Below are 27,867 nucleotides of genomic sequence, written 5' to 3' on the forward strand. Positions count from 1 at the left end.
AAAAATAAAAATAAGAAGATGTGGTATGATCGCCAATGAGACAACTCTCCACAAGAGACCAAATGATACAGAAATTAACAACTATAGGTAACGGTACGGCCTTCAACAATGAGCAAAGCCCATACAAAGTCTTTTTCAGATCATTCAGCTAAAGTTTGTTTCATCTATGCACAGTGTACAATGGGTTGAACTTTAACAGACATTTGCACCTCCGGGTGCGGGATTTTCTCGCTGCGTTGAAGACCCATTGGTGGCCTTCGGCTGTTGTCTGCTCGTTGGTCGGGTTGTTGTCTCTTTGACATAATCCCCATTTCCATTCTCAATTTTGAAGTAATGAAAATACCAGCTCAAACTATATATTATGGGTTTCTACAAAAATGACAGTATTTCATATATTTTTTTATTAAAAGTGATAAAACAAGGGATAACACTAAAATAATAATGTAATTCAATGTATACATGGCACTATAAAACAGTATGCATTAACAAGAACAAAATATAGATGTCCATGAAAATCATCATAAAAAAACAATATTTTTATAAAACTAATTTAAAACAATGAAGGACTGCTGAACCAATGCCTCTAAAGTTTCGTGAAGGTAGAGATTCCTTAAGTGGATACCGACAGTATGCAGGGTTGTCAAAAGAAAGAAAAAATCTAAATGCCACTGGATTGACAACAACACTTAAGTAATCTGCCGAACCTTGGGGACTAAATAGAAGAAGATAACATGGCCAAAACGAAAACAACTCCGAGAAAAGTTGAATGCTTTGGAGAATCTGGTGGAAAAATCTTAGACACGAATCCAATGTTTAAAATGTGATAAAAAATTCGCCAGCATCAGTACACTCCGCAGACATCACAAAACTTTTCATGAACCAACTGTTACAATTTTTGAATGCCTTCATTGCCCAGCAACATTCACCAGGAAACATGGAGCTAAGAAGCACATAACAACAAAACTCCAGCAGAAACCAACAACAGATTTTATTGAGAAAACAGCAACACCAAAAGCCGCAGCTGACCCAATTGCCAAATGGGTTCCACCTGTAGAAGCCAAAACCAAATATGAAATGACACCAAAATTTAGGATCATCGCAGCGCCACCAAAATACACAGCCCCAACTCCAATCAAAATACAAGAGACACCAGAAATGCCATCCATGGATATACTTAAAGAAGATCTACAACTCAGTGATTCGGAAGATTCAGATGACAATGTTATATATGTTAAAACAACAGGATCGCCGAAATATAGCACAAACAGCTACGGATATCTAGTTGAAGAAGTACCAACTTACCAGACTACAAACTGTTACAAAACATACAAGGGACCAGTTCAGAGTTCAAGCCAACAAACAGTATGTAGAGATGAACCCACAGAAAACAACTGGATAAGCCAAGTGACAGTCCGAGGAATATACAACATTTTCACCAGTGACAAACAGTAGATAAAAACATTTTAATTTTTAAATTATTTTATTCTATTATATATTTATTCTCAAAACTGTATAACTTTATTAACATATTTCATTTTCTTTCACTAAATACATTCAATACATAAGTAACCCATAACAACATGGACAATAATAGAACACTATGACGTAAAAAACTTGATGTCGCATTTTAGTACTTCAGAGATTACTTTTATTTGTACTTTGTCCTGATGACGCCGATCTAATCGGCGAAACATGTCGACTTAATAAATTTCCAGATTACTTAAGTGTTGTTGTCAATCTAGTGGCATTTTAATTTAAAACAAGGATAACAGGTTTAAAATGAACCATAAGATATGCCATACAATGGCTAGTTTCAAATATATCTAAATACTAATGAATAGTACGGATGTCAATGAGAACTTGAGAATCGTTGGATGAAGAGAAGTTGGTATGACTGTTTGCCCTCACTTTTAGAGAACAACTCTTAATTATAAAGACCTTGAAGCCATGCTCAATCAGGTCAAACTTATACAGTAAAAGCCCTAACACTTTGTCACAAACTGGACTCTTGCAGTCGACATTTTAAACTAACAGTCAGTCTTTTCTTTAAAAGAAAAAACAGTTTTCTAAATAGCTGGGTGGCCTCTCATGCTGTGTGCATTTTAAAACAGCAGACAGTCTTTTCTTTAAAAAACGTTTCTAAAGTAGCTAGGTGGCCTCTCATTTAGTCTGCATTTTGAAACAGCAATTGGTCTTTTCTTTAAAAACAGTTTCTCAAGAAGGTAAGTAAATAATATCTTCATGTCGTATAGACATGATAGAGATGTGGACATTTTAAATTTGTAAGAGAGGAATCAAAATCAGAGTTGTCAAAAAGTGGTGGTCCGAAGATTTTGACCACCAAAATTTTGGTATTTTGTAATAGAACTAATAATGAGGACCAGCAGATTTTCTTCAAGGACCACCAGGGTAAAAAAAGATTTCTAGAACTCTGATCAAAATCTGTGTCCTAGACGAGATGGTATCTCACGCAGTTTATTTGAATGTCTTTATGAAAACATGAATAATGTTCCTGCTCTTCTAATCTTCTTTGACCTACCAAATTCCTGAAATGAACAAGATACAATGCATCTAAAAACACCATTGAAAGTTCATTTTTTGATTAAAGGATGTCCTTGTTTTTAAGATATAATCAATGGAAAATTTGGCAGAAAATAATTCTGTAGATTTTGCATACATTTAACATTGGCACCTTGTTTCTTTCAAAAACTATGAAAAAATAACAAGGATTTTATAAGACTTTCAAAAATGACTTTTCAAACAATATGACAGAAAACAATGAAAAGAAAAGTAAGAGTTAGTGGGCAAAATTTTATTATCACTAAATGGATAAAACTAGAGGATTCTTAATATCTGACAAAAATTCAATAAACAGCTGCTCCACGAGCGCCATGAGCGCATGATACGCCCGTCGTCTTGTGAAATAAACATAATAAATGTTTTGGGAATAACAAGGGGGTTGTACAGGAAGTCATGCTAAGTATATCCTGACTCATTCCTCTGAAATCCCCCTTTATTTAGTGGAGGTGCTGGTGGGATGTATATGGAAACCCGGCAAAACTTTTAAGCAATTGAGGTAAGGGCAAAATGTGACCTTTTTTACCAAACAAAAAGCTCAATAAAAATTCAATAACTCAAAAATAAAATAAAGAATCATCACGAAAAAGTATACAGATCTTCAGATTAATATAACTAACAAGTGTGTGAAGTTTTATGCAATAATCATAAATAGTTTCTGAGATACGGCGCGACATGTGAAAACGCCCCCCTTTTTTTTACAAAATACATGTTACTCTAAAATAAAATTTTGAATCATCACCAAAAGGTATACAGATCTTTAGATTAATATAACTAAGAAGTGTGTAAAGTTTTAAGCAATAATCATAAATCGTTTTTGAGATACGGCGAGACATGTGAAAATACACACCCCTGTTTTAGTTATAAAGTCCCGTAACTCAAAAAGTTTTAATCTTATTTTCACCAAAAAGTATACAGATTGTTTGACCATCATAAGAAACAACTATGTTAAGTTTCATAAAATTTGAATAAGTTGTTCTCAAGTTACGGTGCGACATGTTTGCGCCGGACATTTGTATACCATAATATGTCCCGTCAAAATTTTCACGGGCATATAAAAACCAGAGTAGTGAACATTCTTAAGATCAACACATGTAGATAATACTTTAGCCACTCTTTCTCGGGGGCAAGAACAAGTAAATTTCTGTTTTAGAGTAGATTGTGAAGGCAAGTATTTATTACCGACTCTTCGCAAGACCTTTACACAATTGCTGGATCCACATTGAGTGCACTTTTCTGGAAACCCCAGATTTGTAAATTAGGAGATGTGGTACGATTGCCAATGATACAACTATCCACAAAAGTCCAAATGACATGATTGTATGCAACTTTAGATCTACATACAGCCTTGAACAATGAGAAAAAACCATTACAAAGTCAGCTATAAAAACTGAAACATGACTAAATGTGAAACAATTCAGACAAGATAACAAATGGCCTGACTTCTGACAAAACAAATAAACAGCTGTGCCATGAGGGCATGATACGCCCGTCGTCTTGTGTGTGAATTTTTATGCAATAAGCATAAATAGTTTCTGACATACGGCGTGACATGCGAAAACCCCCCCTTTTTTTTTTTACAAAAAACTCAATATCTCTAAAATAAAATTTTGAATCAAAACCAAAAAGTATACAGATCTTCAGATTAATATAACTAAGAAGTGTGTAAAATTTTAAGCAATAATCATAAATCGTTTTTGAGATACGGCGCGACATGTAAAAACCCCCCCTTTTAAAAAAAAAAAATCAATATCTCATAAATAAAATTTTGAATCAAAACCAAAAAGTATACAGATCTTTAGATTAATATAACTAAGAAGTGTGTAAAATTTTAAGCAATAATCATAAATCGTTTTTGAGATACGGCACGACATGTGAAATACCCCTCCCCCCTTTTTTACAAAATACTCAATAACTCAAAAATAAAATTTTGAATCATCACCAAAAAGTATACAGATCTTAAGGTTAATATAACTAAGAAGTGTGTAAAATTTTAAGCAATAATCATAAATCGTTTTTGAGATACGGCGCGACATGTAAAAACCCCCCTTTTAAAAAAAAGTATACAGATCGTTTGACCATCATAAGAAACAACTATGTTAAGTTTCATGAAATTTGGATAAGTCATTCTCAAGTTACAGTGCGACATGTTTACCCCGGACAGATAGATGGACAGAAGCCGGACATTTGTATACCATAATACATCCCGTCAAAAATTTGACGGGCGTATAAAAAGTGAAAAACAAACATAAATGACAGCAAACAACAACTACTGAATTACAGGTTTCTGACTTGACATAAGGATAGTGGCTGGGTTAAACATGTAGTTGAGTACTCAACCCTATATTTCATTTTGTTTGAAAACAGTTGGCTGATTAAATACCTTTGTAAACTTGATTAAATTAAGAAAGTTCTCACAAAAGTGGCTTATTTACTAGTCTATTTGCTAATATGTAGTATAAATTGGTGCTTCTGGTATGGCAGAAGAACTTACCTTTCTGGATCAATGAATTTTTATGGGGTTCGTGTTGCTGAATCTTTAATTTCTGAGTATAGATAGGTTTCAAATAACATAATTCAAGTATGAGTTATTTCCCTTGGACACCATTTTAGGGGATAAACAGTTGATTTTCTTATTTGACTAACCAAATTGAAAATCGTCTGATAAGAGATCCTTTCTAGATCGTAGTGATGAATCAAGTAAGGCTAAAAGAAATTAAAATTGTTTAGAAAATTAGATTTTCTAAAGTCTAGCAGTGAGTATAACAAGCTGATTTGGCTAATTTATGAAGGAATTTGTGCACATAGACCTCCAACATGGCAACAAAAGGGAAGTAACTCTTGCCAAAATTGTGCCAATCTAAACCTATCTATTGTTTGGTGGACTGTTGTTTGTCTTTTTTGGCCATGGGATGTCAGTCTTTCTAAGACAGATGATTTTTGATTGCCCCTTTGATATTTCTTTCCCCCTTTTTATCTCGAATGTGTCAAAGTTCAAAGTACTCAAATTGGCTTTGAATTACAAATTGTGACTTGGATGGAGCGTTGTCTCATAAGCACTCATACCACATCTTCTTATATCTATTGAATGTTTAAATAATGAATAAAAAATCTATTGTTTAACAGTTACGAAAATTCAACATTACAGATGTGAATCTTTTATTAATTTGAGCACCCCCCCCCCCCCCCCCCCCATTATAACTTTTCTACGATTATCTTTTGCAGGCATATTTTCTATTGAAATAAATTGGTATATTATGTCTAACATACCAATGACAGACAAACTTCTTCATCAAACTTTAGTCTGGTCCAGCCACCTATAAACTGATGGAACTCTCGAATAGCCTGCAATAAACAGATACTGTAAATTCAGATATTTTTGTGATGTTCTTATTATTGCAAGAATATGACATGATCGGTCTCTCAAAAATAAAAACTTGCATTAGACATTTTGACAGCAAGCTTGTATGCAGAATTTACTGAGATCACAAAAATTAAAATAACATTTTAGCCTATTATTCAACAATCGCTATATAATTAATGAACGCAAAAATATCTGAATTTATAGTATTTTTGGTTTCATCATTGATCTGTGGATCACTAAGTTTTTCACCAATAAAAACTGACTGCCATTATATAGCCAATAGTCCTGAAATGTTGTAAAACACCAACAATCAATAAGTCATTTCTTAATGTATTTTAATAAGCTGTAAAAGAGAGGTGAAGGATACCAAAGGGACATTCAAACTCTTAAGTTGAAAATAAACTGACAACGCCATGGCTAAAAAAGAAAAAAGACAAACAACAGTACACAAAATACAACATAGAAAAACAAAGACTGAATAACACGAACCCTACCAAAGACTGGGGGTGATCTCAGGTGCTTCAGAAAGGTATGAAGATCCTGCTCCATATGTGGCACCCGTCGAGTTGCTCATGTTAGTACAAACCCAGTGATAAGTCTAATATTCCATAACAGTCAACCAACTTGTGATGGTGTCCGTAAAATTTACGAAGGGACAATTTCAACTTCACCACTTGGAACTTTTGGTTTAATAGCTTCCTTGTGATCAGCAACCCTCTATCAAGGAAATCATGATAGGAAATACAAGCTCTGGAATATCGTATCAACTAGGAGATATATACTCCATATGCAGGTACTGCTGGAATATTACTACTTAAAAATTGGAAGTGCACAATTGGGAAGCTGAAATCATCTCTTTTGTTGTCAAGTTTGGTTTTCAACCGACCATTATTGTCAATTTCTAGATGTAAGTCAAGATATCAGGCAGACTTAACTGTATCTGTTGTATCCTTTATCTCAGATTTAATGGGATAGAAGCATTCAACAAAGTCATCAAATTTTTAATGTGAGAACATCTTTATAACAGGAAGTGAAGTTAAAAGATACTGCTAACCACTTTTCTTTCTTCCTAAGAAGTTCCTGTATGAAGTCAGCCTCATATGAATAAAGGAACAAGTCGGCATGAAGAGGAGCACAGTTGGTTCCCATGAGGAATGCAGATTGTTTGTTGAAAAACATGTACTCCAAACGTAACAAATATGTTATCAATTAAGAAATCAAGCATCTTGATAATGTCAGTTTCTGGTTGAATCAGAGTTTTTATAAAGTACGATTAAGCATGTAAATTAAGACAGCTGTCAATTATTTAAGACTGTATGTTGACCAATAGATGTTTTTTTGTTTTTTTGTTGAAGTGTTGCAGTCTTGTATACCCTGACGTACATCCCACGTTTTTTTTATTCACACCATTACCTGTAATGAGTTATCATCAGTACTGGGTACACTACTGAAGGCACTGTGTCCTGGAGCTGTCATGATGTTGCATGGAATTCCTTGTAACTGAAACATTCAATTTGAACTATTGATTGGAATGGGGCAATACCCTAAATTTATAATCTTTTGCTGTTATATATGATTTTGATTGTTGCATAGTTGACAAAAATGCAATTTTGATTGTTGTATTTTCAGGGAATTTAATGTATACAATAATGAAGTAAAAAAATCATAGACGCAAAGTTTTTATTTTTGTGAGACCCATCCAGTCACATATACATGTACTGCAATAATAACAAAAAAAACATCTGAAAAATATCTGAATTTACCAACATAGTTTGATAGTAGTTGTCTTATTTATATGTCGTATCAATTTCATATAAACTAAGTTCTACTTTAAATTTGGTCTTGAAGCTCCTTAAGTATTTATACATGATTGGCTTTCAAATTTTTAAGTTTAAATGTTCTATATGAAGGTAAATTAAGAAAAAAATGCTTTATAAGTGTTAATTTACATCTACAGGAACTTAATCAACTGGTGTCACAGACCACTGTGCAAGGAACCTCCTTCCTGTAACAAGGTATTTTAGGAATATGAAATAATTTTTATACACCTGCCTCAATTTATAAAATAATTTCAAACACAAGGTCAGATGTCTTAAATATTTAAGTGAGCTCAGTGGCTGAGTGGTTGTAGTAGTTTATCTTGGTGAACACTTGATGTATGAGTTGGAACCCAACTCCTGTCCAATCTTAATTGACTAGGGTTGCCAAATTTCTGCAGAGGGTTGGTGGTTCTCTTTGGGTACTCCGCCTTCCTCCAATAATAAACACTTGCTACCATGAATAAGCCAAGAGTGCTGTAAGCAGCATTTAACACCAACAATCAATCAATCATCTAAGATATTTTTCATGCAAATCATTTAACATACCTGAACCATCTGTATTAAAACATTTAAGAAGGCGTCATGAACTTTGGTATTATCTGGTAATGAAGGACTGGTGGTTACTGCAAAAAATAAAATATAATATATAAGAAAACAGTCCTTCAATTCTCTGTTTAAGAATCTAATGCATTCTGGATAATATTTTCAAAAGTGTCCACCAAAATGTTGTGATTGGTTAAAAACATCATAATCAAAAGAAATTCAACCAATGACGTAATGTTATTAGCATTTTGGGGTATGAACAATGAAATTACACATGGTTCTTTAGATTCTGAAAAGGTTAATTTGCAAACTTAAATCCATTAAAATGTACAGATTCAAAGTCCACCCGATACAGACTCACTACTTTTTTTTGACAGATAGTGAGTTACCTGATCTGATGAAGTAGCCAATGTTTGTGTATGTATTTTCTTGTTTATTCAAATACATATTTTGCTTGATTTATATCTAAATTTATTATTCCCCTTTTAACAGAGTTATTGGAATATTTTAAGCCCATTATATTAAAGTGGTTCTTCGTCTTTGTACACTCAAAGTTCACCTATAAGCTTACGATCTCTCCAAAATTTCATTAATTCAATAATTTCTTTAATTTGTTTATTTGTGAAGTTTTCAACAAGAATTTTTCATAGAAATCTCTTTTTAAAATATTATATACATTTGATAACGACTTTGAGCTTATAATGTTTTGGTTCATTTTACATCACATTTTTTGTAGGTGTATATAATAAAGTTAACATATTTTCTACATTAAAATCTCAATCCAAAGTAAAAATAAGAAGTTAAAAATACTGGCAATATGATTTGCTTTGATGAAATATGATTGGTCATAACATTGCTTCAAAAGATAGGCTCATTTAATAAAAAAAAAAAATAATTTTGAGGTTCTATTTAATTATTTTTGTTATTCCTACGTACAAAATGCACATACATTAAATTCAGTAAGTCTACTGTTCATCATAAAAGACCATCTATCAACTGTTAAAAATGAAGAACAACAAAAACAAGTGATATGTCTCTGAGTTAAGGGAGATAACTCATTAAATCACCAATGTGTTTGTAATAGTCAGTTTCATCAATACTTTTTAATAGATATAAGAAGATGTGGTATGAGTGCCAATGAGACAACTCTCCATCCAAGTCACAATTTGTAAAAGTAAACCATTATAGGTCAAAGTACGGCCTTCAACTTGGAAGCATTCATGTGAATGTGTCCATAGTAAAAGGATGCCCCACTTGCTTTATCATTTTCTATGTTCAGTGGACCATGAAATTGGGGTCAAAACTCAAATTTGGCATTAAAATTAGAAAGATCATAGCATGGGGGAACATGTGTACTAAGTTTCAAGTTGATTGGACTTCAACTTTATCAAAAACTACCTTGACCAAAAACTTTAACCTGAAGCGACCAAAATCTTTAACCTGAAGCGGGACAGACGGACGGACAAACGGATGCACAGACCGAAAAACATAATGCCCCTCTACTATCTTAGGTGGGGCATAAAAATCTGTGTTACTTAGAAGCTTGAAATTTATTTATGACAATGGCTGACACAAACGTAACAGCAATTTTAAAAAGTTATGGCCTTTGAATTAGGTCCACCTTCTTTTAAAATTCCCCTCACATCCTTTCTATTCCAACTTGAGCATCAAAAGAGATATTTCAAACACCTCTAGTGATATGTTATAGTACATAATGGAGAGTCTGGTAGGGGTTAACAGAATAGAGAATAAAGGACAAAAAAATAAAGACTAGAGAAAAATATGCAAACCAAATAAAGAATAGAGAATAATGGGGTGCTTAAATATAATGAATAGAGTAAAATTGACAAAAAAAAAAAAAAAAAAACAGTAGAGAAAAGTGGCCTTATGCTAAAAAAAAAACCAGAATAAGAGAGATGAAGACCCCCACCAACCATTAATAGACTTACAAGATCTTGTATTGAAGCTGTTTTCATACAGTGGTGCCAACTTCTTCTCAGGAATTCTTAATTTTAAAGTTGTTAATACTACCAACCTTTCTATTTCACTGAAATATACAAAGTATATATAAATACTGAAATAAGCATATAATAAAAACCAAAATATCAATAGAATAAATACAGAAGTATATACCCCGGTATACAAAGAAAAGATTCTGAAATATAGTCTACAAAGCATTACATAAAAACTAAAGGCTGAGCAACACCAACCTCACACAAAACCAGGGGTGATAACAGCTGCTCAAGAAGAGTAAGTATATCTTGCACCACATGTGGGACCCAATGTGTGGCTCATCCTCAGTACAAATTTGGTGTTAAGTATCATTTGCTGATTTCAAAATTGAGGAAAAGATGATGGGAAAATGGCTAAAATAATTGAAATATATTTACATCATAATATGTACTGAAGATTTGTAGATTACATATTTAATTAGTGAAGCCTTGGTATTGCAATCATTTATACTGACATGACTTTCTATGTTGTAATGTTACACTACTATTTCAGATTAGAGTGAAGGTTGGCGCTTGTTAAAACATTTAAACCCGCTGCATTTGTTTACACCTGTCCTAAGTCAGGAACCTGTTTTAGTGGTTGTCGTTTGTTGATGTGGTTCTTAAGTGTTTTTCGTTTTTTGTATAGATTAGACCGTTGGTTTTCCTGTACGTTTTAATTGTTTTACACTAGTTATTTTGGGGCCCTATATAGCTTGCTGTTCGGTGTGAGCCAAGGCTCGGTGTTGAAGGTCGGGGCCGCCCGTACTTTGACCTATAATTGTTTACTTTTTACACATTGTGACTTTGATGGAGAGTTATATCATTGGCACTCATACCACATCTTCTTATTTCTATGTTAGTTGATTCTGTCAGGGTGCACAGTAGTTAACCTAATTTGATGTACATGCCAATCAAATGTGTGTTTCACTACCTGGACTTAAACATAAATGGTTCCCAGGGCCTTTAAATATAACTACCCAATCTATTCAGGCAAATTTAGAATTTCACAAACATTTCCACTGTACTGCCATCAGATTTAAATACGAATCCTGTGCCCATGTTTTGCTCACAAAGATCTGACAACACCTTTCGACTTTCTTTTTTAAAGACATTTCAGGATCCATTGTTTTTGTCATGATGATACTCACCTTCAAAAATTAGAAGGCAGAAATTTCAATGGCTGGTCTTATAATTACCCTAACAAAAAGTAGAAAAGAGTGGTGTCAGACTCTCGCAAGGGAAGCGTGGGCATAACATTTGTATTTTAATAAGACTGACTATACTTGAGACCCCTCATAGTTGAGATTTAAATGTGCCTTCCATGGGTCCCATGTATGTTTTTATGAAATAGCCCTTATGAGCAATTACCTATTTTCTATATATTAATGTGCTGCAAATATACTGAGTGATTTTTTTTTATCACCTGCACATTATTTTTCAGAAAGGTAACACATTTTTTTATTAAAGTAATACCAAAATAAAATAAATTGTAGAAAAGCAGCACATCACCTGTTCTATTATCATACCTTTCTGAACACAGGTTAACAATTTTATCTGCTACAAGGTGACATTTTGATGGAGGCAAAGATGTATTTATCACAATCAATGAAAACTGAAAAAAATAATATAGTTTTTACATGTCCTATTAAACTTGACACCAGACTCTCAATTGAAAAAAATGATAAAAAAAACAAAAACAAAAAATATATATTTAATTTAATCAACAAAATCAATATGTGCCAATAATTTCATAAATGAAGGAAACATGTCTGGATTCTTTTCCAAATCCAAATAAAGTTTGAATTTTTCAGGGAATCTACATAATTTATTTAGTTAGCAGATAATTTTTACACAGGAATTATAAATATACAGTAATTTTAGACAATTAACAATGCATTAAAAGTTAGTGACAGGCTTAGAAATCAAAGTGTTTAACATTATAAAGAGATTTTATATAAATAACACATAGCTGAGAGGGTGATAGAGCAGATTGTCAACCCGAGAAAACATTGTCAACTGAGGCGAAGCCAAGTTTGACAATATTTTTTCGAGGGGTTACAATCTGCTCTATCACCCTCTCAGCTATGTATTATTTAATTTATTATACTGAATGTTCTGTTATTACTGTCTATTAAATTTCAAAGTAATAAACTATGACTTCTTGTACATAACAATCATCCGTATTTATTAAAACGCACACTTGATCAAGTGTCTCTATGAAAGGTAATAGAGTATTTGCCATAGGATAGAGTAAATTGTCGCCCTCATATTAACCAATCAAAATCTGGCATATTGACATGAAGTATAATAAAAAATATTGACATACAAAATAGGTGAGAATGTTTTTCCATAAAGGGACATAACTTTTTAGATCATGAATTACAGAAAGACAAATTGTTTTTGCACTATGATATATGAAAGCCTTAGTATCAAGATTTTTTTTAAAACTGTGGATTCATTTATTTTTGTTGGTCATGTTGGTACACTTTTTTGTTGTTTAAGGAAACTTTTTATTTTTGTTGATCATGCTGCTATTTGCTATAGTGATTTTAACTTATTCAGCATACAATCCTATAGGAAATTTGTATTTTGCTGAACACTTAAATTGAGGTTCACTTTAACCACTCAATCCAAGAAATAAGTACTTCACAATTATTGATGTATCCTCATTACTTAAAAATAAAAAGTAAAAATATAGCTGATCACAAATAATTCACAAAATTATTATTTCTTCAGCATAATCCAACATCTCCACTTAAAAATATATAGTGTAAATTATATAAGCACTGAGAATTCTCTAATTTTATAGTGAATATTCCAGTAGAATTCTTTTTAAAATATTTGCTGTTTTTTTTAAAATATGTAACCAATGAGACCTTATCCATCCACATTCAAATGAGTTCAATCCAACATGCTTCTGCAAAAGTAACAAATAATAAAACAACAGGAACTTTGCAGGATAACATATATGGTCTCCAACCGTGCATAGAAAAGAATGTCTACAAAACAGCTCTAAATTGTCCAGAATGTAGAAAACTTTTGAATGAAACAGTGGCTATTTATACTAACTAGCAATACAGAGCAAGCAGTAACTATAATATTGTTAAACAACTGTAAAAGAGTAAGCAGTAACTATCAGTAACTATAACATTGTTAAATAACTGTAAAAGAGCAAGCAGTAACTCTCAGTAACTATACTATTGTTAAATAACTGTAAAAGAGCAAGCAGTAACTCTCAGTAACTATAATATTGTTAAATAACTGTAAAAGAGCAAGCAGTAACTCTCAGTAACTATAATATTGTTAAATAACTGTAAAAGGGCAAGCAGTAACTAATATAACTTTAATATTGCTAAACAACTGAAAAAGAGCTAGCAGTAACTATCAGTAGCTATAATATTGTTAAACAACTGTAAAAGAGCAAGCAGTAACTCTCAGTAACTATAATATTGTTAAACTGTAAAAGAGCAAGCAGTAACTATCAGTAACTATAATCTGTTAAACAACTGTAAAAGAGTAAGCAGTAACTATCAGTAACTATAATTTGTTAAACAACTGTAAAAGAGTAAGCAGTAACTATCAGTAACTATAAAATTGTTAAACAGCTGTAAAAGTGCAAGCTGTAACTATCAGTAACTATATAATATTGTTAATCAACTGTTAAAGAGCAAGCAGTAACTATCAGTAACTATAGTATTGTTAAACAACTGTAAACGAGCAAGCAGTAACTATCAGTAACTATACTATTGTTAATCAACTGTAAAAGAGCAAGCAGTAACTATAATATTGTTAAACAACTGTAAAAGAGCAAGCACTACTTAACTATCAGTAACTATAATTTGTTAAACAGCTGTAAAAGAGCAAGCAGTAACTATCAGTAAATATAATCAAGCAAATTCTACCAATACCAACAATTCCAAAATAAATGTTTTACCTACCTTGAAAATAATTGCATCTATAACTGTGAAAGCATATTGAAATGGTTAAATAAATCAGACACAGGTTTCTGCCATATATAGGAGATATAGAACACATAAGCACATTTATTATGCAAATAAATATAAATAGTATACACTGAAAATTTGATAATTATAATATTAGACAACAACTTCAATGTACAATTGAAAATTAAGTGACAAATTCATAGACCTGTCTCAAAAAAGCATATGTAAATAAACACCCACATGTTTATGATGTATATATATATCTGAATACATGAGGAGGTATTTGATGAAATTGGAACTAAAAATAATTGTAAAATATATCTAAGTCAGCTTTGCCTGAGGGAACATATGTGTAATTTTTAATCAAACAATGTCTGGCTGAGAAATAAGAATTTTAACTGACTTGATCAAACCAAATATACTGGCAAAATAGTGATCACTGACTTGATCAAACCAAATATACTGGCAAAATAGCGATCACAAGATATAATTAATACAGTTTTCTGTTTCCATTTGGTAAAAGGCCTGAAGCAAAGAACCATCTTATTTTTATATTCCTTTGAGGATGCACAATCAAATCAATGAACAAATTCTTTCTTTTCTATTTTTGAAAAGGACTTTCCTGCTTCAGTTGCCTTCCAATAAATCAAAATAAAGCATCAACATATATGGGAGTTTGTTAACAACAAAAAAGTAAATAAAAATTGAAATAAAAATGGTTCAATGTATGTGAACCAATAAAAGGTTGGATGTAAGTGAACCAATAAAAGGTCGGATGTACATGTATGTGAAAATAACAGGTTTCTTGCTGTATGTGAACCAATTACAAGTGTCTTGCTGTTTGTGAACCAATAAAAGGTTGGATGTATGTGAACCAATAAAAGGTTGGATGTATGGGAACCAATAAAAGGTTGGATGTATGGGAACCAATAAAAGGTTGGATGTATGTGAACCTATAAAAAGATTGGATGCATATGAACCAATAAAGGTTTATTGATGTATCTGAACCAATAAAAGGTTGGATGTATGTGAACCAATAAAGGTTTATTAATGTATGTGAACCAATAAAGGTTTATTAATGTATGTGAACCAATAAAAGGTTGGATGTATGTGAACCTTGATGTAAATGTATGTGGGTTCGCACCAATTTCTGGATTCACACTTTCCTCAGTTCAACTTACTTCTTCATATTTACAATGCATTATCTGTATAGGAAGTAATGGAATATCCATGGTAGCTGTGCTTGGGCGACAAATCAATTCACTTGTTCCCAGCTCTGGAATGTCAAGATCACATGATATCGTCTTGGCAGATATACCCAGTAAAGCTCGACTGAAATGGGAACATACTAATATCATTAACAATGGCTTAAACTACCAGCAATTAACCTGTTTTACTGTGAATCACTCAACTCTAGCAAGATTATTTTTCAATGAATCACCATGTGTTAATTGTACTGTAGCAAATGTGTCCTAACCCAGAGTAAACAAATATTTTATATTTCAAATGTTGTGTGTGTAAGTTTTGTTTTTTTTTAAAATGAATTTAATTTTGTTTTCTTAGTTTCTGCAATGACTCTTTTAATCTCTGGTGTTTTCTTAGAATTCTTTCTCTTTTCTGTAAACTCAAACAAGACCCTCATAATAGACAAGAAGGTTGATTGCACTTTACCCACATGTTCTTAATATTAAGTCATTGTGGCCATTGTTGTCAAAATATATAATGCACTAACTATAATATAACATTTAAACGTCCATTTGGCCAAACCTTTTGGAATTTTGGGTCCTCAATGCTCTTTTGACTTCACACTTTATTTTGCCCTTTTTAACTTTTTTGATTCAAGTGTCTATGATGAGTCTATTGTTACAGTAGAGGAAACGAGCATCTGGCGTACAAAATTTTAATCTTGGTATCAACGATGATTTTATCTAGAAATCCTAAAGAAGAATCCTGTGATGTTTTGGTTTCAATTGGTACTATAGTTTAGGGTGAGATCTTTGAAAGAGTTCGAAAGGATGACAGATAATTGACTCCAAGTGATTGCAATATTAGCTCATATGGTCCTTAAAGGTCCAGATCAGCTAAGAACAAGCAAATCACCGTGTTCATACTGTATGTAAATTTATACCAGGCCACCCTTAACTAATTCTTTGTTTGATGTTGCCTACCCATGCCTTGTAGGGTTAGGTACAAAATGTAGGTAGGTAGGGATATTATTTTATTTTATTTTTGGCCTACAACATCAGTTACAGGTTTAGACAAGAAAACAACATTAGAGCACGAAAAAAACTTCAAAAAAAAAGAAGATTTTTGTCATAGATTTTTTAGGGTAGGCTGCTTTTTAGGTCACCAGGGTGGGTAGGCAACATCAAACAATTTTAATTTTATTTTTGACCCCATGATTTGTACTTGTTGTTTACCTGCCAGCTGCACTAATATCTGTATATCCTAAAAAAACTTTCTTCTTTAAATACAGCCCTTCTCTATCTGGTACGATCTGGGAGAATTTTGTCTTTGAAAAATCATCATTCCTTAAAGATCTGTAGAAAGCCCTACGACTAAACAGAAACAAAAGAATGAATATGCTGTCAAAATTTTTTCATTCTAATTTTTTAGCACATAAGTTTAGTTAGCTCATTTCACTAGAAATTTTCTGTTATGGGTAGCAATCTGTCATGAAATAGAAGTTCCTTTATAATATAAGTTCCATGTGGAAGAAATATTCTGGAATATTATTTCCTTTAGAATTAATATTACAGTATTTGTTTCTAATGGAATAAAGGGTATAAAATATTTTTTCCAACAGGAACAGATATTATGACATTGGTTATAATAAAGTTTCCAAAGGAACTTCTGTTATGCCGAACAAATTTACATTGACAAATGTCTAAGTTAAGTGGAGGTCCTGTACAGGGATACCATGAGAATCCAAAAACAACCAAAACAAGCTCCAAACCTGAAAATAATATTTTAAGTGGTCTTATATAGTAAATTATGAAAAAAAGACAATAATATTGTGATGCATGTCAATTTTACTTAAATTCTAACTTCAGAAATATGTTTTTTATGATTTGTATTGAACAATCTTAAGTTGTTTTTTATGAATGAGTTACATTGGTTGACCCGAGGTAAATCTGTGTAAACAATGTCATCCAACAATTAGTGTTTACTGCAACGTAATCATCATGATCATGGTACATGTAATAACATAAGCATTGTGACAAAGAAAATTTATGGAAAAGTGCATGAATTCAAAAGTTGTCTATAAAAATATAGCGGACATATTTTGATTTATACTCCAATTCATTTTTATTCAGAAGACAAAGCATTGCCTAACAAATTTGTCACAATTTGATGTTAATGCATTGCTTGACCTTTTTATATTCAGCCAGAGCTCAGAAATAAACAAGCGTTTTTTTTGTTTTTGACTTACAGAAGTCAAAAAATGTATTTATTATAAAAATGTGTTTTCATTTTCAGACTTATTAAAGTCAGAAAATAACAGACTTGTTTAGGTCTATTTATGTTTATGAAAAGACTTAATTTTAATTTGTGGCTGAAGTGCACCACCTATGACATCATAAACCTGTCTGAGAGTTCACAAGGACCTGAGCTACCTATTTAATCATCTAATTGAACATTTTTACTTAACATAAGATTATTTTCCTCATTTTCTGTGGTTATAGACATGTTAGATGGTTGCATTGTAAAGTAAATAAACATTTATCTCCGTCTTTTTAGGCTCTCAGATGCATATTTTTCTTTAGAAGACAAAGCCTTGTCTTTCAATGTTGTCATAATTTCATGTAGATGCATGACCTTTTTATAAATATGCTTGGGTCTTGAAGTTGACCAATTTTGGTAACTTATTTTTATCAACTTGTAGGAGTCAATATTTGCAACTTCAATTCAGGTCAAATATTTCTTGCTCAACACTAATTGACTTATTGAAGTCATAATTTGTCTTAAATTAAACATGTTATGGGAGACAAATCTTGAAACCTACAAATTTAGACCTCTACGAGTCAAAAGCAGACTTAAACTTATTTATGTCTGAGCTCTGACTGATATTTGTTCATTTGTCTTGAAGCAGGCAAATTTTTGTAAATTTTCAACTTGATGAAGTCAATATTCACAACATTTTGATCGTGGTCAAAATATATTTGCGTCCCAATAATTGACTTATTTTTGTGTGAGCTCAGCTAGACTGATTGCGTAAGTCAATAAATCATTTGTTCCACTTACTAAATCTTTTTCATAGTATTTGAATTTAAAATTTTATTTTTAACTTGTTTAATATAAATTTTCATTAGCATTTGCTGAAAAGTAATTGAATAGTGCAATTAATTTTCTGTCTTGATCAATGTTTTCTCCTGTCAGGTGTGTCCATCTACCTGTACAAGTGATTAGCCATCATAACCCTGATATCTCTCAGGTCTTTCAGTAACATGCAATTGACACAGGCACTTACATGTATCTCTGAAAAAAGGGCTGTGAGAAGACGAAATAATTACGTTTGACATTCTTGGAAGGCATGCTATGAATGATTCTGACATCAAAGGTAGATGTGTCATACACCATTGTGTAGATAAATCAATGTAGATTTACAGCATAACAAGTTTTATTGGGGTAGACAACCGTGGATTTGAAATATAACAAAAGTTCACCACCAATTGCCATCTTTCAAAAATGCAAGTTAAGTACCTTGTGTTATATTATATATAAAGGTATATAGGGGGAAAAAATTCAGACACGTGCCTGTGGCAATAGATAGATTATAACTGCTAACAAACACAAATGGCGTTGGCTAGTGAAAAGAAAATAAATTTTTGAATACACGTTTCAATCATTGCACAGTTATGAAACGATGGCACAGATCATTTGATGATCCCAAAAGACAATTTAACAATCGCCGCATCCCATCATAAATTGTCACGGAGAAAAATCAACACACGAAATATGTTTTAATTTTCAATGGCACCTGTATCTTATTTTGAAACAGCACAATTTGGATGGCGCCACAACTTTATTTTAACACTAACAGTTGTAAGATGGGATCTCCTGTAGTTGGTGATCGCAAAACTGGTATACCAGTATTGTGCACAATACTGGTATAAAAAATGTGTACCAGTATTGTATTCCAGTATTGTACCAGTATTGTGTTTTTTTTAAATAAACAATACATACATGACATATAGGTAATTAATCTTTTATTAAAGGTGTCACATAATGCAATTAACATACATGTATATGTCATAATAATGACATGACAATTCTATAAGACATTTGAATGATTAGACATATAGATAGTCAGGCACTAAATGATAATAATAAATTTAAGGATAATAAATACTGATATGAAATGTACCTTTTTAGCACTAATTATAAAATAAAAGCATGATATGTAACAAATGATAAATGTTGATGTGCTAATGCCATAGGATGGTGGCAACATCTTTTGCTCGTGTGGTACTAGTGAATGTACCATTTGATATATCTGCTACGTATTGTGTGGCCCATGGCCTCATCTGCTTCTCCCTTAGCCATACAGAATGCCAATTTCTTGTTCCTTGTGACCTCATTTTTCTTTATATTTTCTTTGTAAATAGCTAGATTCTGTGATTGGGGTTATAGGTCTTGTTGTGAAACATATGTTTGCCTGATCTAATTCTTCAGTCGACCAGTTCTTGAAGTACATGTAGTTGCTGTTTGTGTCTGATAACTATTCAAAATCTTAGTAAATGAAGATAGCATGAATATTATATTCTTATACAATTATTTTATATAATTAACAATTGTTTGAATAATATGAGTTAATAACAATAATCTTTTGTTTATTTGTATCTGTTTGATGTTAATTATGGCTTATGAGGATCATGATTATGTTAACTAGTTGTTGAGTTACTTAATTAATAATTCAATTATCTTCTATAATCGTTTTGAGTTCATTTAACCCCCCTTTGAACTTCAATATCTAATTTTACTTAAAAATACACAAGATATTGTCTACAATACTGGTATATCAGTAATGTACCAGTATTGTTGTTTTAAAACAAAAGTTACAATACTGGTACAAAATTTGTATATATATATAGATATAAGAAGATGTGGTATGAATGCCAATGAGACAACTCTCCATCCTCCATCCAAGTCAAAATTTATAAAAGTAAACCATTATATACCAGTATTGCGATCACCAACTACAGGAGATCCGTACGGGATGTCAACTGACTCTTAACGGATTACAATACCCATGTAGAATGCTGAGCAACAAGAACACCACCAAAAACAAACGGGAAAAGGGGGGGGGGGGGGACTTGCAGACTTTTTGAAATTTGGACAAAAACACTTGACCTGAAATCTTGATGAAATATTTTCGATTTTTCAAGCTTCAATTCAAATATTGTGTCAGGATCCCAGACTAAAAAACACTTGTCCTCGTTATCGCTATTATTATGTGGGAGCAAATTAAGCATCCGAACCTTAAAATTGAGCTGTCCATTGCCATGTGTTGATTGTTTTCATTTGTAGCAGACTACAAATTATTTACGTTTGTTATTTACAATCTGATTGGCCAAATTCTCTTCAAATCTAAACACAAAACAAAGCACAGAGAGACTCGTCGCATTTACGGACCTTTAGTGATTTCCTTTAAATTTTAATTTGACACATGCATGATTTAGAAAAATGTCAATAAGTTTTTGTTCTTACCATTTTATTTGTTTAAAACATAATTTCTATTTGAAAAAAATATCAAAAATTACATTTTTTTTTTATATCGACTGGGGTCTTCTACAAGTTAGAAACCAGTCTTATTTGTTACGCGAAGCATGATTGGGTTATAATTACACACCTACAAACTTGGCGTAATGATTTCGTTAAATATGCAGTCTTTTTTTCTCTCAATAAAACAACACTTCAAATGAAGAATGATTCAACGTATGATAAAAAAAAACACAAAATTAACGATTTAATACTTTTTATTGAACAACTTATACATACCGCATTTTAAAATACTATGATAAGAACTATATTATTGTAATGTTTGAACGCGGATCAAGATTGTCGAAACAGTTGTTTGGCATTGACCCTGACTTCACATTTATATTTTGTGCTGCGGAAAACGTTACCAAGAAAAAATTGGCAGAATGTTATTCAAGACGCGAATCATATTTTCAAGCGTTAAAAGGTAAGCAACTTTACAAAATGTTGACAATTCGCATATACCAGACAACAGTTTGCAAAAGCCAGAAAAGGGGGGAGGGGACATCCAAAATCCCCATGTGTCTAATCAGCTGGAATGGAATATTTCCAAAATATTCAAAAGTTTTGTTTTCTAACTCTTCCTTACACCTACAGATAATTTTAAAAGGAATTCTTTCCTCAAATTTTTTTTTTATGTTGGAATTAACATCTTTCCTCAAAAATTATTTTTTATGTTGGAATTAAGTTTTTTCTTAGGCACTAAAATAATAAATCAGGCTAAATGATTACCACAAAAAGTAACAAGAAATAGTAAACATTAATTCTGAGACTAGTTGTTGAATCGTATTTTCGGACCATGGACCAGATTGCATACAGTGTATATACCAAGATTGCAGGTAACCAATAATATATTGTTACATTAATTGTACCTGCACTGCTGCAGTAATTGTTACCCACAAAATATTTTCAAATGGACTCTGATCGAAAAAAATGTTTGATGTGTGAGCAATTTATGAAATAAGTTTAAACAATTTAATCATAATGTAAAAATTTAAAAACATAAACATAGCTAAACTTTCAAATGTATTGACCAATATGACGTTCACGGGATCGTTAAAACAACTCACTACAGAGGTCTTTCAAATGTACATACTGGATGTGCATGAAGTGCCACCAAAATAAAAAGCTAAAATGATTCTTAATATGTCTATATGTGTTTTTGATTTATCATCAGTCAGGGGTACTACTTAAACAAGTGATTTCAGAATCACTTCCTCGAGTGATTTTGGCTGTGAAATATTAAAAATTTTCACACAGACTTTTTAAAATCACTGAAACAAGTAATTTTAGAAGTTAAAATGTAATCACTTTAATAAGTGTTTTTAACATTTTTTTGATATTTTTCCTACAAGCTTGATTTTTTTATTGTTAAAAAGACAACAATTCCATTGAAAAAACAACTATGTACATGCAGAAATTGTCTTTTGCTTGATAAGCCTGACACTTTTACAGTTTTTTTAAAATATGCAAAAACTGGAATAGTTTGTAGATCAGGTCATAACCTTGAAGTAGATCATTCTAACTCTAAAGAAAACCAATCAGGTTACCTAATATTGTTGATCTTTGTCTGATAGTAAGAGTAGTTAATGAATTTTTGATTACAGAAAAATTCCCAAGGGTACTTTTAAAAGCTTTAGCGCACTAACTTACTGCCCAAGCGCACTGGTGAAATTAATATACAAAGAAAAAGGGATAATTGATTTATGTAGGAAAATTATAGAAAAGATTGTGAAAATATGGAAAATCAATGAAATTAGCATTTGAAGATCAAAGAAAACACTAAAATCACTTAAATAGGTGATAACTGAATTTATCAAATCACTGAAATAAGTGATGATGAAATCACTTGTTTAAGTAGCACCCCTGACTGATCATTGCTATGTTCAATAAATAATTTCTATTCATATGAATTTGTTGAAATATGTAAAACAATGTATAAGAAGACAGTACTAAAAAGCCTGATGCTACACACACTAAAAGACATAATTTGCAAATGTAAAATTTTGCAGGTAAACAATAAAAAAATGATATTATTGTTTACTGCAATTTCAGTATTCAATCAGGTCCGTTTCCAGAGACACATTTCGGCAATTAGTGTAGGAAGTAACATTAATAATTTCTTATTGTTACTTTTTGTGGGTAATTGTAGCCAGTGCCTTTTTTTATTGTTATACTTTACAATGTTTTAGTCCTTTTTTCTTAAATGTAATATCTAGATAATCAGAACATCTATAGGTGGCTAATTTATTTCAATTTTGATGTTTAAAGATACATGTATATCCCTCACTGACATGATTGGTATCAAAGCAAAAACTAATAATGGAAATATGCTGGACAGAATTTCCAAAATATAAATACTGATATCTGACAGAAAAATAGCTAAGACGAATATTGAAGCTGCACAACAGAAGTACAAGACGCAACACGACAAAAACGTAGAAGAACCAAGTTTTTATATATTAGATAAAGTATGGCTTTACTGTACACGGACTTCAGTTGGCTCGTCGCCCAAACTTCAACGAAAATGGACTGGACCATATTATATTGCGGAACATGTAGGCGTTTTTTGGCTCACACATCAAACATTTAGCCTGATTTATATGAACTACTAAGTCAGGAATATGACAGTTGTTTTCCATTTGTCTAAGATATGTTTGAGCTTTTGATTTTGCCATAAAATGATTTGGTAAAGGACTTTCCGTTTTGAATTTTCCTTGGAGTTTGGTATTTTTGTTATTTTACTTTTTACTAGCTGATATATATCGTGTATATTATCCCTGAGGTAAATTCACTTTTAGATATATATCATATTCCTGTTTCAAAAGTGTCATGTTCATTCTAGCCTTTGTTACATCCTTAATCTAAATTCAGTGGACCGAAAAGAATAATATTACCTTCATTCTATATTTTGACCTTTGTAGAAATCATCTGAAACCTACATCATCATGTATCAGTCTGAAACTGACAATTTGAAATACAAAACTATATAAATATTTTTAGGCCAAATCAAATATTATTTTTGGTTCCAGATCCATTGTTGAAAAAAGGGTAGATAAATGTGCATGATGTAGGAAGGAATTATTTTTTGTTTTGATAATTTTTTTTTAATATAGAATATATACATGTACACAGAAGACATTGTAACTTGAACAGTGCTTACTTAATATAGATATAATGGCTAAAAAATTAAGGGTGACAGTAGGTAGGGCAACTGGAAACATATATATAGTTTTAGTTGGTCTCATTGATGTTTGCAATAATAACACGAATAACCTGTTTGAAGTAGAATATTTTGTATCATAATACATGTAATAAAAAGTGTCCAATTCAAAGTTTTACAAAAGTGTCTGGCATGTGTCCAGACATGCCTTGATTACCATTAATATATTTATTTCTCATTTTATAAAGAAAATGGAAAATTAAGAAATGATAAACATGATAGTATAGATGATATTTAAGGTAGATCATAAGTATATGTTTCCCGAGATAGAATTTTCTTATACTTTGCCAAAATGAAATTTTACTATGCTCTTTTCAAAAATATAATAAAAAGGATAGGTCACAGTGCTATTTTTCAAGCTATGAGTCGTTGAAAATTGCCCAAATTTGGTTAGAATGATCATGAAAAAACACATTTTTGTGCATAAAAAGAAATCTATGAGATAGAATTTTGAAATAAGTTGTGAGAAGATAGGTTTCATAATATGTTTTAAGAAAATAAAAAGAAAAAATGCTGTCACCGAACTTGTTTTCTTGCTACAAGTAAAATAAAATATTTCCCCATCAGTCCAGTATAATTTTTTTACTAAAAGAGTTATCTCCCCTTAAATGGCTTAGCTGAAAAAATTGATTCTAAACACAAATGTTTGGTATTAATATTTAAATATTTTGGATAATGCAATAAATCAGCAAGTTTTCTTCATATATATAAACAGTCTAACCAATAAAATTGCACATCTGTCTACAAATTTGCAGATTTGGGCAAATAACTACACTGATTGTGTACTGCGATAGTACAATCCAAGGTGGCGGTATATACCATGAATCTTTCTAAAGAAAAGTATTTTTTATTTCAAAAAAGCATGCAAACACTACTACAAGCATTCATACTAACATACAGTGTTCAGCTTAAAACAAAAATCAACTTCTGAGCTTCATGCAAAAGCGAGAACATCACTTGTTTTCATATAGAGTAAATTTAAAAAAAAAACACATTCAATTCAAAAGCACATATATCAGTGTATCCCAAACTCTGTCTGACCAACAAAATGTCAGACAAAAAATCATTTGGGCAGACAGAAATTTTCAGATTTTTTAGATGAAAATATAGTAGAAAAACGTCAAATTTCTTTTTGGTCAGACAAACCCTAAAACAGTTTGGCACAGACTGATATATATCTGAAAAAATGAAAAAGTTGATATGGTGTTTATATCAGTGAGACAGCAACACACCAATACATTTTGTACAACAAAAATTTAAAAAAAAGACATCTACATTTTGAAAATATTTTATATCAGTGAGACCGCAACCCAAAAATGCAACAAAAGTAAAAAAAGACATATACAATTTGAAAGTATTGTATATCAGTGAGACCACAAACCATCAACACAACAAAAAAAAAAAATAAAAACATCTACATTTTGATTTTTTTTTTTAGATTATGTCGAGTCCCACAAGTCACCTCAACTGCACAGAACAGACAAATACAAACTATTACAGCTTACACAGCTGTCAATGAGCCAATACTATCATATGAAGATGGATGTGAAGAGAAAGAAGCTTTGCTAAAAACTCTAGATAAGTACAGCACCAGGACAGAGGATGTTCCCATTGTTATTGGTGACGAAGAATTTAGAACATCGGAAATCAAATATCAAGTAGAAGTGAGTTTTAAAAATTTCATCAATTGATAAAATTTGGAAAAAATGGATGATATCAATGTTACTGCTGCACAACCACTGGATTTCACAAAAAAAAAATCATGTCATTTAAACTGTCCAGTTTCTAGACATATTTTGACAAAATCAACAGAAACTTGATGACAAATCTGAAAAAAAATCTTAATAATTACAGAAACAACCACAAACAAGATTTTATTCTAGAAACAAGCACAGGAATCGGAAAAAGTTTTTTGACAGTATCAGTGTAATTGTCAAGGAGAAACAATTCAGGCCAACATACATTTTACATATAAAACTGTGTAATTGTAAATAAAACAAAGTCCTTATCATGCTTATAGAGGTACCTCTTGCGAATAAAAATCAAGGGACAAAGAATAACATTAATAATAAATATTGCCTTCATCAAATTAAAGCATAATACGTGTATGTGAGCCTCTATATGATTAATTGCAATTCTTACAAGTAGGAAGTTACTAGGAACATATTATTCTTTCAACAGTTGTAATAATGAAAAAATAAAACACCAAAAAAAAAAAAAACAGCATCAAAACAATGTACACCATTACCATAATAACAATTATACAGAAAAAGTTAAATAAAAGTTCCAATATGAAATGTATGAGTTATATCACTCCCCTCAGCCTTTGATCTCAGTGAATATTATATTTCAGTAACTTATTTGTAAAGTTTGAAATATATAATACATGTTTAGCAATAAATGTTTAGTAACATTATTTTTTTTTTTTCAGCCATTCGACCACAAAGTAAAGATTGCCAAATATTATAATGCCACACCAGTAAGTTGATAAAATGTAGAATAGTGTGTGTGCGTAATCTGTGTTTGGGGTAAAGATCACTTTCCTGCTACATGTGCTATCAAAACCTTTCTGTGGCTAGCTTGATACCTAGATGTTCCTGGTTTATCACTACCTTTAATAGTTTAACTAACATCTGCAGTGCGACCCGTGCAGTGAAGTGAACATTCTTAAGAACCTATCCAGGCATTTTCATGCAATTTTTTAATGATATATATGCAATACTCGGATATTAAAGTTTACAAAATGATGTGTATTTTAATAACCTTAGTAAGTTTAATTGTAAGAAAACTGTTTTATTAAAAATAACTTGGTGTATGAATCTGTTATATAAATAGGTTCAACTAAAATGTACTATTATAAACAGAGGGAGATAACTCAAATTCAAAATACATAATGTGGCCAAATGCAATACAATATCTAATTTTAAGTTCAGATTGCAAAATGAAAGCACTCTTTAACCCTCAGTGCTTGTCAAGCACTTTGATTGTTTCAAGTTCAAATTTCATGAGTTTAAATTATTACCTTTAGAATGCATTTACGTTTGCCTTAGAAGAAAAAATGGAGGAGAAGCAAAGATACATTGAAAACTTTTATTACATACAAACCAATTATTTCACATGGGAAATAAATCTGATAATTTCACTTCTCTGATGTCTTACAACATTGTCAAGACATTGTGAATGACTTTGCAACAAAATGAATTGAGAATTTCTTGAAAGAGATCAAGTTCCTTGCATTTTCTACTTTATTTCCATTAACAATTCCATAGTCATTCAATGTACACAAAAATGTAATAAATAGAATAACTTACGCCAGAATTCAAATCGCAAACTACACAACTTGTTACTGAACAACACTGATAATTATTTCATACGCTATACATATTCGTGAATGTGTTCTTTGTTAGATTACTCATTGAATGTTTTTCTATTTTATTTGAATTCTTGAATAATTCTTTTACTCATTGAAAGAAACTATCTCATGGTGACATATAAGTACACACAATGGGAATAAGTTAATATCATTCTTGGTGGTAATTTTTTCTGGCTGTGGTAAATACAGTGATTCACTCTGAATTACTTCTTTATTTACTCATCAGATATATGTAATGACTAACTCACCAGCAATCACCCTGTTTCA

General features: G+C 31.4%; 2 protein-coding genes across 2 annotated transcripts in view; one reads left to right on the plus strand and one right to left on the minus strand.

Moving 5' to 3' along the window:
* Positions 1-394: 394 nt before the first annotated feature.
* LOC127720360 (uncharacterized) lies at positions 395-20,834 on the minus strand. Its single transcript, XM_052226941.1, has 9 exons — positions 20,725-20,834; positions 16,663-16,800; positions 15,424-15,574; positions 11,825-11,910; positions 10,254-10,351; positions 8,308-8,384; positions 7,355-7,441; positions 5,848-5,922; positions 395-2,546 (listed from the first exon to the last, which is right to left on the minus strand). The coding sequence occupies exons 1-9, from the start codon at positions 20,748-20,750 to the stop codon at positions 2,490-2,492; spliced, it is 795 nt and encodes a 264-aa protein (XP_052082901.1). The 5' UTR covers positions 20,751-20,834; the 3' UTR covers positions 395-2,489.
* A 451-nt stretch (positions 20,835-21,285) lies between these two features.
* LOC127720337 (delta-1-pyrroline-5-carboxylate dehydrogenase, mitochondrial-like) overlaps positions 21,286-27,867 on the plus strand; it is a 37,346-nt gene continuing 30,764 nt past the window's right edge. Inside the window, exons 1-3 of the mRNA XM_052226910.1 lie at positions 21,286-21,431; positions 25,666-25,891; positions 26,659-26,706. Of these exons, the coding sequence (XP_052082870.1) occupies positions 21,391-21,431; positions 25,666-25,891; positions 26,659-26,706 (315 nt within the window). The 5' untranslated portion in view covers positions 21,286-21,390. The remainder of the gene's footprint in view (positions 21,432-25,665; positions 25,892-26,658; positions 26,707-27,867) is intronic.

This window comes from Mytilus californianus, unplaced genomic scaffold (genome assembly GCF_021869535.1).
Source record: "Mytilus californianus isolate M0D057914Y unplaced genomic scaffold, xbMytCali1.0.p SCAF_11, whole genome shotgun sequence".
NCBI lineage: Eukaryota > Metazoa > Mollusca > Bivalvia > Mytilida > Mytilidae > Mytilus > Mytilus californianus.